Source organism: Nicotiana tomentosiformis, chromosome 7 (assembly GCF_000390325.3).
Source record: "Nicotiana tomentosiformis chromosome 7, ASM39032v3, whole genome shotgun sequence".
NCBI classification, from domain to species: domain Eukaryota; kingdom Viridiplantae; phylum Streptophyta; class Magnoliopsida; order Solanales; family Solanaceae; genus Nicotiana; species Nicotiana tomentosiformis.
Genome location: NC_090818.1, coordinates 120635039 through 120649344, shown reverse-complemented (window position 1 = coordinate 120649344; position 14306 = coordinate 120635039). Strand labels below are relative to the sequence as shown.

Genomic DNA, 14306 nt, shown 5'->3' with positions numbered 1-14306 from the left:
CTGATACCACTTATACGAATTGGCAATGAAACAGTAAAAGAAGAAAGAAAAAACTGTTAAAGAAAAGGCAATAAAACAGTAGAATGGCAAGAGAAAAATTAGGGCAAACTAAAAGAGAATGTTCTTTGATTGATTCTCAGATAAGAGCAGAAATTATAATATATATAATGAAAGAGAAAAGATTCTCTAGCTGGCACTCGAGTATACTCTGTCATTTCCTAACCACCTGACTTGGACCTCTGATAACTATAACTAAAATATATGTGGGCTAAACTGAACATCTTCCAAACTTATTTTCACCCTTAACACCAACTAACTTAACAACCTCGTATCACCTAAAAAGCGTAAGGTACCGCTGCCGGAAGCTATTCGTATCATGGGAAAAGGTCCAAAGTTGCTTTGGACCATCGAAAACTATTTAATTTTGTTATCTGTTGTTAGTAAATAATCTTGTAATTATTCAACTTTGTTATCCGTTGTTAGTAAATAATCTTGTATTTGCTCTCTCCAATAACAGATCCCGATGTAAAATGGATGAACTCTAGAGTCCTTTGAATCTATGGTTTAAACTCATTTTTCTATGAAAAAATATGACGTGGTAGTCCAAATATACTTTTTATATTTTGGGTCAAATAAAATAATTAACACCCAAATAAAATATAGAAAATTCACCAATACACCCGCTAAATTAAACTAAGCTAGCGCATCCCTATTGCAAATGTATTTCTCTTCTTGTTAAAAAAAAGATTTCTTCTTTTTTTAAGAACATACTATAGAAAACGTTGGTTTTTTATTACAGTAGAGTGAATAAGGGAAAAGCTAAAAGGAGAAAGTTCATTGCATTCAATAAATACAGCCGGCATAACGCTGGCGTGTCGCCTCGTCATCAATGAAAACTGATCAAGAACAAAATACATAGAACGGTGAAATCTATGATCTCTACTTATAGGTGGAGATTGGTATTTTATTTTTAAGTGCACAAAAGTTTTTTTGCATTATTGGACTTTGGTTGCAGCTTTTTAGTTTCTTCTTCTTATCCACAAAAAAACCAGTTCAACATAACATTACTATAATCCAATAAAGTTTTTAAATCCCTTTTCAGTTAAAGGTATGATTTTTACTAGTTCAGTTTTAAATATTCTTTTTTTAATGTCTGAATTCAGTTTATCTTTTGCCATTACTTAAAGGTCTGATTCTTAGTTCAGTTTCAGTCTTTTTCAATGCCTGGATTTATGTACTTCTTTTTTTCGTTAGTAAAGGCATGAATTTGCACTTTTTTGTCATATTTATAGGTTCCTTTTTTTTTTTTAGGTCTGATATGTTGTTCAGTTTCAATCTTTTTTTTTATGCATATCTGAATTTTGTAGTTCCAATTTTTTTTGTTTGAATTTATCTGGTTTTTAAGTTCACTTTCAATCTGTAAGAATTTGTATATTTTTGCTCATAATTAAGATTTTTTCAGGGATTTTGAGTACCAATTGGAGGAAGTTTCTTCATTCAGTAGAATTGATTAAAGGGATGGAGATGGATTCTGGGAATTATGGGTAATTTTCTCAGTTTTTTTTTTTACTTTGTTAATTCTATGAAAAATTTCAAAGTTTATTTTCATGGTTTTTTTGTTAATCTTTCTTTTTTGTTCTCTGTAGTTGTTCACATTACAGGAGGAGATGCAAAATTAGAGCACCCTGTTGTGATGAGATATTCGATTGCAGGCATTGCCATAACGACTCAAAGGTAGAAACTTTTTTCCAATTCAGTTAAATATTTTGATTTTATCTTTTGTTATGTGAGAATTAATGGTAGCTTTAATAATCCTTGATCAGAATTCTTTAGAAGTTGATCCACTCAATCGACACGATATTCCTCGCCATGATATAAAAAGGGTTAGTTTCAATTTTTTTGTTCTTTTGTTGTATAAAGATTCTGTAGTTGTGCTTGGATTCTTGAAATAGGTACCCCCTCTTTCATTAAAAAAAGGAGATGAATACAAGGGTAGGTGATTTAGAAAGTATTTAGTTCTATATAATATTGGACTAAGATGAGCGTAAATGAAGTGACATGAACAGCGAGGATTCATATAGCCGACACTGACTTGCTTGGGATTGTGGCATAGTTGTTGTTATTGTCATGGGTAATTTCTAGTCGACTCAATTCTAGCTTGAAGAGGTAGGCATTTTTACTTATATGGAGCTCTATTGGGCCACATGTGACATGAGTTTAGTCTTCTTTGTTTGGAAATTTGCTTCTTTTGGATGCGTCTAGCTCCTTTGATTATATATCGTGTGAGTGATCTTGTTTGTCAGACCTTTTATTGTTGACTGATTTTATTATGCTGCTTTGTAAATGTATTTCAGATCGTTTGCTCATTGTGTAATACTGAACAGGATGTGAGTTTCCTCAATTGTTAATGACTCAATTTAAGTCTTTAATCTTTACTATATCTTTTGAGCTCTGGCAAAACTTGCTTTTTGTTCCTGATTGTCCTTTAGGTTCAACAAACATGCATTCAATGTGGGATTTGCATGGGGAAGTACTTTTGCTCAAAATGCAACTTCTTTGATGATGATGTAAGTCTCTGTAGATAATTCATAATTCTACTAATAATATTATGTTGTTGGCTCAAACAAGATGATTTGTATCTTTAGGTTTCGAAGAATCAATACCACTGTGATAAGTGTGGAATCTGCAGGTTAAAATCCTTCTCGTACTGTACATCATCATCAGTTCTTTAATGCATTTTCCTAAATTACCCCATTTTGTAAAAACTCAATGTCCGTAACATCTGAGACATAGGCCTGGTGTGTGGTCGCAGAATGGCTGAGGAGCAACCTCCCTTGGGAAGTAGGTTTTTTCCGTCTACAAGTTAGATTTGTTGTCATCCCATTAATCAGCATTTGCTAGTGTTAATTATTAGTATTCTCATATCTATTTTCTTTTGATACCTGCACTACACACACAGGTAAAAAGACTTAACTACAACGTGGGAGTGGTTTTTCTACTCTGCGACCTTGTCAAACTGTTAATCCCAGCCCATCAAAGTGGTCAAACTATGTTTCTGATGAATAGAGTGTTTCTTCTCTGTCTGCACTATCAATTTTCTTCACCGAACTCCATATCAATCGACTTACATCAGTTGGTAGTCACGTATGGTTGTATCTTTCAAGTGTGATAACGTTGTGTCTAATATATTATCTTTTCATGTTCCTGCTCAAAATATGTGAAAGCAGAACAGGTGGCAAGGAGAATTTCTTTCACTGTGACAGATGCGGTGAGTAATTTAGGAACCAAAGCTCTTATTATGTTGTAATTAGTGGATTATTCATGGAACATCTGACTTTTTCCTTTTTTCAGGATGCTGCTATTCAAATTTGATGAAGGAATCACATATTTGTATAGAAAGAGCAATGCACCACAATTGCCCTGTTTGCTTAGAGGTAAGGGCAGAATCCGAAACATAACGATTTAAGAAGCTAAGCATGAAACGGTCTTGATTCTTGTTACTTCATGCAGTATATTTTTGATACAACAAAGAATATCACAGTCTTGCCTTGTGGTCACACCATGCATCTGGAATGTGTCATGCAGATGGAACGACATTTCCAGTAAGTTTGACTAGTTATTGTTTTCTATGAAAAATGAATTCCACAATGATCCCGTAATACAACACCCCCTCGATTTTGACTGCGTTCTGCTGAATTCTAACAATTTTGTGCATGCAGGTATTCTTGTACTGTTTGTTCAAAATCATATTGTGACATGTCCCGTGTCTGGGGAAAACTGGACGAGGAGGTGAAGACTATATATTTCAAGCATTGACATTGTTTTCAAATCTTTTTCTAAACTTGACGAGTTTTATCCTCAATTCTAATTCTAGGTTGCCTCGACACCTATGCCTGAAATGTATCAGTACAAGATGGTAAGAAACCAGTTTGTTCGATTCATTGTAGTTTGTACAAGAATTTGATTTACTTATCTTACATTTAATTTTCATTGAAAATTGTTTAGGTTTGGATTCTTTGCAATGATTGTGCAGAAACATCTGAGGTTAACTTCCATATAGTGGCACATAAATGTCCTAGTTGCAAATCCTATAATACAAGGCAGACAAGAGGAGGCACCACTTCATGCTCTAATATTACTGAAATGGTCAGATGAGGTTCTTATTTGAGACTTGAGAGAAGAATTCTGCTTCAAAATTCTCATGGCAAGCGCGGAATGAACGCCCAGGAGCAGTGGGACATTCTTCACTTTTTTTCCCTCCCCTTTGATTTCCTGTTGATCCCCCTTTGTTTGAGCTATTGCTCCTTTAGTGACTCGAACCAACGATCTTAAGGTTGTAGGTGGGGGTGCTGACCATCTGAGCAAACCCCTCTTGTCACATTCTTCATTTATTCTTTCAAATGTCAGCCGTGATATTTCGCATCAAATATTATCTCTTTTTTTTCCATTGTCTGAGGGGAAATACAAAAAGAAAGTATTTTTTATAAACTTAGATTAGCTGGTGCTGGAGTTGTTTAAAGCTTAAGCAGTAAAGGTCGATGTACTTTGATGACTGCACCTCTTGCTATCATTTTCCAAATGATGGTGCAGCTTAAGACAACACTGTAGTGTTTTTGCCATATTTATCTTCAAATCTGGTATTCGAAATTCAATGGTCCAAGGATTCGTGCTAAGTAGGGCCCACTACAGTGGAAAGCATTGGAAGCATTCACTACCAGAAGTTTCTCCACTCCTAACAAGAAAGATGTTGGGATTCGTTCATCCTCAACAAGAAAGTCTCGGGTTCAAACCTGAGAATAGTGAAATCCTTAGTAGAAGGAGCGCTTCCTCCTTATGAATCCTATGGGGGCACGAATCCTAATTAGTTGGGTCAATGCGTTCCAGATTGTATTGCGTATTAGTTGGGTATTCCTTTTTAAGAGGACACAAACCCTCCCGGTCTTGCGTATGTCTATAAATCAAGTTAAAATGCTAGCGCAGAAGCTTGGATTGTGATCTTTAGTATCAAAATATTCTTCCTTCAAGTCTGATGAAATTTCAGTACCGACGTCAAATAAAATTTTGTTTTCTACATCCTTTCTTCATTTCTATAAATAAATAAAAAATAGTTCTAAAAGAGTACTAGTAATAGTAGACTTTTGTCACACGATTTAAATATGACAGAATTTAGCTCTTTGGGAGTAAAAGATGGATCTCTCTCTCGTTATGTGGTTGCACTGGCCTTGCATTTCTCTCAGCAGACTGAAAACAACAATCAATACAACAAAAATTTTCTTCTTGTTAGTAATATAATCAGCTCAATTCACTAAAGATATACTTAAAAATAATAACACCTTCTTATTTCTCCATCAAGAATATTCGACCAATCATTTTTCTGTCTTGTCTTTTTATTTTACATGAATTTTCTCTTATTCAACTTACTTGGTGGTCAGATTTTTTCCAACAATTAAGTAAATCAAGACGTAAAGAAATATAGATTTAGATAAAACAGACAATATAAAGCTAACCTTTTCTATTCTTATTTTATTTTATTTTTAGCCGGCGTTCGGTGTTCATTTTGGGGTGTTCGGTGTTCGCGCTTCTTAATTAAAAGGGAAAGCTCTTCTTCTTATTATTTTTTTTATTATCAGGACTTGAATCAGAAACCTTTAACCATAGAGATCATATTTATCTCATCACCACAAATCTTGAAAGGAACATTTTCCATTTACTTCAAACATTCGAAAAATCTAATTTAAAACCTTAAATATATAGAAATGTTTAACTTTCCTATTATTGTGAGGATCAGAAAATAAAAAGTTAAAATGTCCATGAGTAGAGGGAAACTTACATCATGGACAGCTTTTCGGAGCAACATCACTTGACCTCTTGAAACAGTTTGTACCTAAAATGAATAAGGTTTAGCTCTAATAATAATAATAATAATAATAATAATAATAATAATAATATGTCCTCTGAATTTTACCTTCTTGTTGACTATCCAAGTGACACCTTCTGTGCAAGGAGGGGTAGTGAGTGAACCCATGTACCTATAGTATTTTTTGGTTGGACTACTAATTATGTAATTTGGATCAATCTTGCCCAACTTCCTCTCTTCACCTTCTTGATCAATCATAGATGATATGTGCCTCCTCAACTATGGTCATAAATTGCAAACTATGTCATTTTTTGTTGAAAGTAAATGGAATCAGTGGCGCAAGTAGGAATTTCACTAAAGAGATTCAAAAAAAATAAACAGACAGAAGCTAAGGGAATTCAATATCTAATATACATGAAAAAAAAAATCAATTCTATTTACACGGTGTAATTTTCGGAAGAAGGGGTTCGGTCTCTTCCGCCCACCTAGTTCCGCCCTAAAATGGAGTGAATTGCAAAAGAATGCTTACTCCGAAAAGAAATGGATCTGGTTTGCCAAATTTGTAAAGGACAGCATTGACTACTATCTTATTTTTCACTTTCTCCCCATTGGTTTGGTGAACCATATGCATTTCCAAGGGGTACCTATCATTCAATTGATAGCAGTAAGAAGTTGACAAAAGGGTCAAATAAAAATTAAATGATAATTACCTATTACTAACCTCTAATTAAAGAATTAACCTAAATAGCCTCTTACACAGCCGCTTAAACTAAAAATAATTGGCGGATATATTATAGATGTATAATTCATATATAATATGTAATAAATATATTGTAACAAATTAAAGGGGAGTCTTGACATAACTGGTAAAGTTGTTACAATGTGACCAGGAGGTCACTGAGTTCAAGTCGTGTAAAACAGCCTCTTGCAGAGATACATGGTAAGGCTGCATACAATAGGCCCTAGTGGTCCAGCCCTTTCCCGGACTCCGCACATAGCAGGAGCTTAGTGCACCAGACTGGCCTTTATACTATAATCAATGTATAATCTATGTATGTTGGCTAGAAAAATTAAATAGTGAATCTCACCAGTTATTTGTGTAAGAATTCCCTACTAAGTGACAACACTAAATTTACTTATCAGCCCTAGCCAGTAACTCGTTAAAGATGCACATTTGTATAATTTAACCTGTGATAACATTTGAAACAATTGACAGTACAAATAACAAGAAGTAATTTAGTATGTGTGTGTGTGTAATTAACATATTAATTGGTACCTTCTGCCATTGATAGTATGTTCAGAAGGAGAATGCCAGTGAACTTGTTGAAGAGGATACTCTGTGCCATTTATCCAAATGGATCCAGCGTCCCCTTGCCACTTAAACTGCATATTACATGATTTAATTATGTAAGATTATTTGTCAGTGAAAATTGAATTTGATAAAAAAAAATCTTCATAACACTAGATGGGGGACAAAGGGAGGGAGATGAAATTAAGGGGAGGAAAATACAATATGAAAATTAATTTGAACTTTTTATCTACCTATATATAGTGTCGGATGCAGATATTTTACCAAGAGGTTCAACTTTCTATATGTATATTAAAAAAATGTCACTTCATATATATACTGTGATTTCTCGACAAGGGAGTTCAAATGAGGTTCCTTTTGCCAATTTATAGCTCCGCCCCTTACCTATATGCACAGGCAAGGGCGTAGGCACCTTATGTCAAGCGGTGTCACGTAACACCACTTCATCAAAACAAATCATCAATATGTATGAAAAATTAAAATATTTGGTATAAATATTAAAATGACAATGCTTATTGTATAGTGATTTATTTGTTCTCTTCTTTAAATGTTGACATCACTTATAACAATTCTTGTGTATGCCACCGTGCACAGGCATACAATTTGTCTTACAGCGACAATCCTCGCAAATCTTTTCGCTAAGAGTTTAAGTTTTATTTACTGACACAGAATCATTTATTCAAAGATGGTAACATTGAAGCTTTTTCATGATATCACATGTAAAAGAAGAAAAAAATAACAATAAAAAAAATTGTTAAAGCCACTGGATTCTAACAATTCTAAATACTTATTAGCAAAACAATATATTTTTAACACTTACTGAAATGTCATGGCCTCTATTCTTTATAGTAGAATTAGAGGGCTTGTAAACTTTCTTGTTATCCATATTTTTGATGATTTTCACTTTATAACTTGAAATATCAATAGGAGACTGCATCTTCCCATTCTTGCAAGCTTCCCATTCTCTCTTTAGCTCTCCCCATTTACTTGGACCTTTCTCATGCCCTTCCCAATAATGAAACTCCACCTCATGATTCTCTAACATCACAAAATCAAAAAGGTCAAAATAATGTCAAGATCAAATCAAGTGATGGATAGAAGAAACACATGAGCGAGCAAATTGAGGATCTAAAGTTAGTGAATCTAGCCTATTAATATAGGTTTATTTGACTCATAACTTTTAGCATAGGCTAGGATTTATCTTTGTAAAATCGATTGAATTTGTTGAAAATATTGAACTATGAACTCAGAACTCAAATAGGTTATGTAGTCGGAACCTGAGTCCTGAACCACAGAATTAAAATCTAGCGGAAACAACCTCTCTGCGTAAGGTTGTGTATACATACTATCCTTTCTAAACCTTACTTATGAGATTACACTGGGTTTGTTGTTGCTATTGCTGTATCTGTAGTGATATCTTCTTATATGTATGCATTTAATTTATTTATTTTTATCTGAACCAAAAGCAACGGTTCAATTGAACCCACAAAATCCGTCTTAGATCCTCCCATGAGAGTAAGACACGTATGTAATTACCTGCTTCCTGAGGACTTATGGAAGTTGCATTCAGCAATAGAGGCAAATAGAGAAGTGATCCAAACATGACAAGAACTGAGTAGTAGTGGCTTTGTTTCCTCATATTCAGAAACTATTATAGTTCTCTATTAGTGTATATTACTATTCTATGTAAAAATAAAATCAAGAATATATGGATTAATCTAATTACTTTATCAGTAGAGTAGTAGTAGCTTGAAGTGGTAATTATGTGAATAGTAACATATATTTATGGGCAACTTTGCAACTACTTCCTAAATAATAGGAGAAGATAGCTATTGACTAATTCACTACTAACAAACATGTTAATCGGTTGTTCTTGGGACATATTCCAAACTGAATATTATTAATTTTTTAAAATTTTCTCTCTGATAAAGGAAAAAGAAAAAAAAAATGTTTAAAGTCACTTTTTTTTATTTGACTAGGATATCCCCTTTACTTATACCTTTTAAACTTTCTTTTTTAGCTAAATTTCCTTCAGACGTGTTTGAGATATTTTTTTTTTCTCCTCCCCAAAAGATAAAATCCTTTGTTATAGAGGAATATAGAAAAGAGAAAGTTAAGATGTATTTTCGAATTCTTAAATAAGAAATTGGCATTAATTACTTCATAATTAGATCATTCAGTAGTAATACTATTTATGTATTATTTAAACTTATATTATTTTTATTTTTCATTAAATTTAGTAATATTTAATTTATAAACATTTATTACATTTTTTATTTCAATTTAACTTTTTATTATCTTGATCCCCTTAATTATGGGTACACCCTTTTTTTCTATGATTTTCGTTATGTAGGTTGTTTCGTGATTGATTCTAGAGTATAAAATTAACTGTAATATTTGCGTAAATTTCTATTCTACAACTGATTCAGTTGTTTGATTTTGACATTGAATAGTGTGTATCTGTAGCCAGTGGCAGAGCCAGAATTTTTATTAAGGGGAGTCAAAATATAAAGAAATAAACTCACCAAGAAGTCAAGGGGTGTCATTATATAATATATATACATATTTTAAAAAAAATTATCGAGCTATACAGTGTAATTTCCAGGCAAAGAAGTGTCGCCGGAAAATTACCCCTTTGGTGCATGTGGCTCCGCCACTGTCTGTAGCTATATCGTAGGTATTTAGGATAATGAACTCTTTTTATAAAACCAAAAAAAATTAAAAAGGAGAAAAAAGGGGACGGAATATTTTGTTCCCTATTCCACTTAGGATTATAATTTTGAGAGCTCAATCACGTATCCTACTTCAACTAGGCTTCTAAATATAACTTCTATATATATATATATATATATTTGTTATATTTTGTGTTTGCTATAATCGCTTTATTCTTTCTTCCTCTTTTTTAGAAATTTTCAGAGTAAGAGAATAATGGGATTGATGCAGGTTTTGAGTGAAGAAGTACAACGGATTCTGTGGTTTTCGGTAGGCCTAAATGATTTTACATTAATACATCGTCTTTTTCTTTTAAATTGTATTTATATTTTTATTTTATTTTTTAATTTTTTTTCGATGTCCGGTATTCACATTGGGTTCCACTAAATCGTGACAGGAAATTTCACATTGAGGGGCAAAGCGTTTCTTAACAAAGATGACTTTATATTCATGACTCGAATCTGAGAATAAGAATTGAACGGAAACAAAAGCTCATTGATTTGTTCGTGCACATAATAATACGCTTAGTATTTGCAATTGCCACGAAATTACAAAAAAAATATCTAATTTTTTGTATGATCCCTCAACACAAAAACTATTAGTAATGATAAGGGTGCTTCAAAAAATGCTTTATATCTAATTAATTTGAATGGGTGGTTCAAAAAAAGCTTTAAGTTGTATGTTTAAAATTGTACTTGTTGCATCCTAACATTATTTTGAATCCTTTTGTTAAAAATCTTGGCTCCATTACTGACCACGTACTTTGATATTTATCTGTCAGCAACTAATATTGACAAGTTCAATTAATTTAGGAATTAAAAATTCATGTATTTCAATGAAATTATATTCTTTTCTTTCCACCTTTTTCTTGCATTGGTAATACTAATTTCTAACAAGTGTTTGATCTTTGATTATATGTGCAGAAAAAAGATAAGAGTGAAGAATGCAGTGATCAGAGCAAACAAGCTTCAAATTTCAATGATTTAAGTGAAAACAAATTCACTTACATAAACATTGAAAAGGAAACAGAGGACGATAAATTGGCAGAATCAAATCTCAGTGGAAATTATTATCAGACTCCTGAATTAATTGGTGAAAATAGCAAGAACAAGAACAAGAACAAGAACAAGAATCTCTCTGGTAAAAAACGCGCGTTAACGTTAGCTTCAAATGATGATATTATTGAAGGGATTAAAGTTAAATCAAGTACAATTATGAAAATCAAGTGCCAAAAAATTATGAGGAAATTATTGAAGCATCAATTTGGATGGGTATTTAGCAAACCAATTGATGTTAAGGCTTTTAAACTCGATGATTATTACGATATAATTCAACACCCTATGGATCTTGGAACTGTGAAATTAAAGCTGAAGAGGGATGAGTACAAAACACCACAAGAATTTGCAGATGATTTGAGACTAACATTCAACAATGCCATAATTTATAATCCAAAGGGTAGTGATATTTATACTATGGCACAAGTATTACTTGGTAAATTTGAAGAGACGTTCGAACCAGTTTACACGAAATATTTGTCTCAGCCTGAGGTATTTTTAATGTCAAATATTGAATTACCTCAACCATTGCCAATTGAAAAAGGATTAGAGGAACTTGAAGAAAAGCACAATGATTTAGCTAATGAAGTAAAGAGATTAAAAGCTACATGTAATGAGCTACTTCAAGAGATTAGAGATTAGAGAAGGGCTTCAAATTTATTAAAGAGATTGTCCTGAGTAAAGATTTTGTTAAGAGAATTCTGTCTTTTGTTGATTAATTAGTCTTTGATGAGTATAAAATTTGTGTTTCGATATTGGCTTGTTGTAAAGTTGCAATTAGATCATTGATCTAACAAGTGGTTTTTTTTTGTTGGTTTATAAGTAGTAGTATCTATACTTTGATGCTAAAATGTTGTTACTTTTATCCTTGTGTCTCTTTTTCTTTCGTACTAGTATCTATAAACGTGTGTTGCACGTTAATAATGACACGTAATGCTTTAAACATTTATTTATATAAAGGAACAATAAAATTTAATTAATAAATTTTTTTTTTATGTATAATAAAACAACAATCATCTAAATATCGAAAAATATTATTACATTAGTATAATACATGAATTTAAAATAAAAGGACATCATCAAAACTTACACAAACGATCAATTTTGTCAAGTTAGTTAGATAATTATATATTATAGTTTAAAAGTATTTAATGTGATGGTATCTTAACGAATACTTCTTTGTGGACAATATTTTTTTGTGTATGTTTCCTCCTAATGTATTGGTTGCTCTGCCTTAACCAGAATTCCTGTTGTCGATCTTGATATCCCTCTTGAAAGTGCAACATACAGTTGTTCATACAAGAAAATATATTGCGGTAAATATATTCCAATATTTAGGATGTTTGTCCTTATGCTTTATTTATTAGTGCAAAACATAAACATACTAAAAATTATTTTCACACAAATTTAAAAGGATATTCCTTAGTTTCGGAAAATAAAAGTTGAATTCAGGAATAAGAATATGCTTAGAAGCATATTAACCAGTATTATAATTTTTGCATTATGACGTTATTGTCAAAACTTCTATATATTATATGTGTGCTATTACATAAGCTTTCAACGTATCTAAGTTTTTTAGTAGCAGGACGAGCATATTTTTTCTTCAAGATTAACCTATATACAATGGAAGATCAATTTTAACTTAGTCTAATTATATATACAGCGACAATAACATACGTAAGAAATAAGAAACTTGACAACAAACATGTATGGTAGAAGACCATTTAGTATTAAAGTATTTAAATATTCTTCTTTGTAGTAATTATTGGTATCATTTTCTGCTAAGTCAAAAACTGAAAAATATTTTGTTTTTACTATAAAATTTTGCAATCAACCTTTTATTTAGTTGATCAACATATTCATTTCTTCTAGCTAAGATATATTTTTTAATTCTATCATGCGATTTGCTCAAAATCTAATGATAGAGATATTTCTCTTATTAAATGCACTACTATTACCATTGGGATTGATAACCAAGTGTTTAGGAAGAACCAAACCATATTTTATTGGATGCTCTTCTTCGTTTCTGAAACGAAGCAACTAGACACTGAATACTGGATCTGTCACGACCCAAAATCCAAAAGGTCGTGATGGCGTCGGACACCACTGTCAGGCAAGCAAACCATAATCAATTTTAATTATCCATTTTAGTATTTTTGAAATAAAAATTTCTTTAATAAAATTGTAGAGATAAAGACTCATAGAGTAAATGATAAATATTTTTGCAGCTAAATTTCTAACAATTCACAACCATTCCCAAAACCCGGTGTCACAAGTGCATGAGCATTTACTAGGGAATTAAAATAAAATACAGCATCTGTCCAGAATACAAATTAGACAGGAAAATATAATAACTCAGAAGGAGATTCTGTTAGCTGCGGATCGTAATATAGAATGCAGCTCACCTATGTCCCCACAATTTTTATAACACCTCTGCGCCCACAAGGCCGCTATACATATATGTACCTGCACAATAAAATGTGCAACAAGTGCAGTATGAGTACGAAAACAATGTGTACCCAGTATGAGTACGAAAACAAGGACAGTATGTTTAATATAAGATAAATTTGGGAGGAGAACAATTTCTTTTTAATAATTAATTGATTTAAACAAAAATTAAGCATATGAGATTTCCATCCTTTAATATCTTTATTTAACAATTCACAATATATTCATATAGATATCAATTAATATAAATAAATCAAAGAATACAATCTACACAAGTAAGGCATGCTTTGAGTCCTAAATTACCCGGACTTTAGCATTTAATAGTAGCTACGCACGGACTCTCGTCACCTCGTGCGTACGTAGCCCCCCACAATTAGCAATAATTATCCCCCCACAATTAGCAACAATTATTTAATTTTTAATCACCTAGGAGGTAATTTCCCCCTCACAAGATTAGACAAGAGACTTACCTCGTCTTGCTCCAATTTAATCCACTATAAGGCCTTTTCCACGATAATCCAACTCTGCCTAGCTCGAATCTAGCCAAAATAATTTGATACAATCACTAAAAATTATAGGAATTGATTCTATAAGAAAATACTACATTTTTAATAAAAATCCCGAAATTAATAAAAATTCATCCGTGGGGCCCACATATTGGAATCTGGCAAAAGTTATGAAATCCGACAACCCATTTAATTACGAGTCCAACCATACCAGTTTCACTCAAATCCGACTCCGAATCGATACCGAAATCTCAAAAATTCGTTTCTATGAGATTTCTAAAAATTTTCAAATTTCAATCTCAAAACACTAATTAAATGGTGAAAACAATGATATATTTGTGTATATAGACCAAATCCGAGTTGGAATCACTTACCTCAAATGTCTTTCCTTGAAACATCTACTAAACGTCGCTTCTGCT

General features: G+C 32.2%; 3 protein-coding genes across 6 annotated transcripts; 2 read left to right on the top strand and 1 right to left on the bottom strand.

Moving 5' to 3' along the window:
* The first annotated feature begins 766 nt into the window (after positions 1 to 766).
* On the top strand, positions 767 to 4447 carry LOC104113591 (E3 ubiquitin-protein ligase RZFP34). 4 transcript variants are annotated; one of them, XM_070179719.1, is made up of 13 exons: positions 767 to 923; positions 1463 to 1544; positions 1647 to 1734; positions 1824 to 1883; positions 2355 to 2387; positions 2490 to 2567; positions 2646 to 2689; positions 3228 to 3268; positions 3352 to 3434; positions 3511 to 3602; positions 3720 to 3789; positions 3875 to 3916; positions 4034 to 4447. In XM_070179719.1, the coding sequence occupies exons 2-13, from the start codon at positions 1519 to 1521 to the stop codon at positions 4058 to 4060; spliced, it is 684 nt and encodes a 227-aa protein (XP_070035820.1). In that variant the 5' UTR covers positions 767 to 923; positions 1463 to 1518; the 3' UTR covers positions 4061 to 4447. The 4 variants fall into 4 exon arrangements, with proteins under 4 accessions (XP_070035820.1, XP_009622098.1, XP_009622100.1 ...); XM_009623803.4 differs by having other exon boundaries at positions 768 to 923; positions 4006 to 4447; XM_009623805.4 differs by lacking the exon at positions 767 to 923 and adding an exon at positions 956 to 1108.
* A 550-nt stretch (positions 4448 to 4997) lies between these two features.
* Positions 4998 to 8904, bottom strand: LOC104113590 (alpha carbonic anhydrase 7-like). Its single transcript, XM_009623801.4, has 7 exons — positions 8703 to 8904; positions 7987 to 8204; positions 7134 to 7240; positions 6387 to 6501; positions 5966 to 6136; positions 5831 to 5884; positions 4998 to 5241 (listed from the first exon to the last, which is right to left on the bottom strand). Exons 1-7 carry the CDS (start codon positions 8803 to 8805, stop codon positions 5167 to 5169), a joined length of 843 nt encoding a protein of 280 aa, XP_009622096.1. The 5' UTR covers positions 8806 to 8904; the 3' UTR covers positions 4998 to 5166.
* Positions 8905 to 10094: 1190 nt separating this feature from the next.
* Positions 10095 to 11575, top strand: LOC104113594 (transcription factor GTE3, chloroplastic-like). The gene is made up of 2 exons (XM_009623806.1): positions 10095 to 10148; positions 10802 to 11575. The coding sequence occupies exons 1-2, from the start codon at positions 10095 to 10097 to the stop codon at positions 11573 to 11575; spliced, it is 828 nt and encodes a 275-aa protein (XP_009622101.1).
* The last annotated feature ends 2731 nt before the right edge of the window (positions 11576 to 14306 follow it).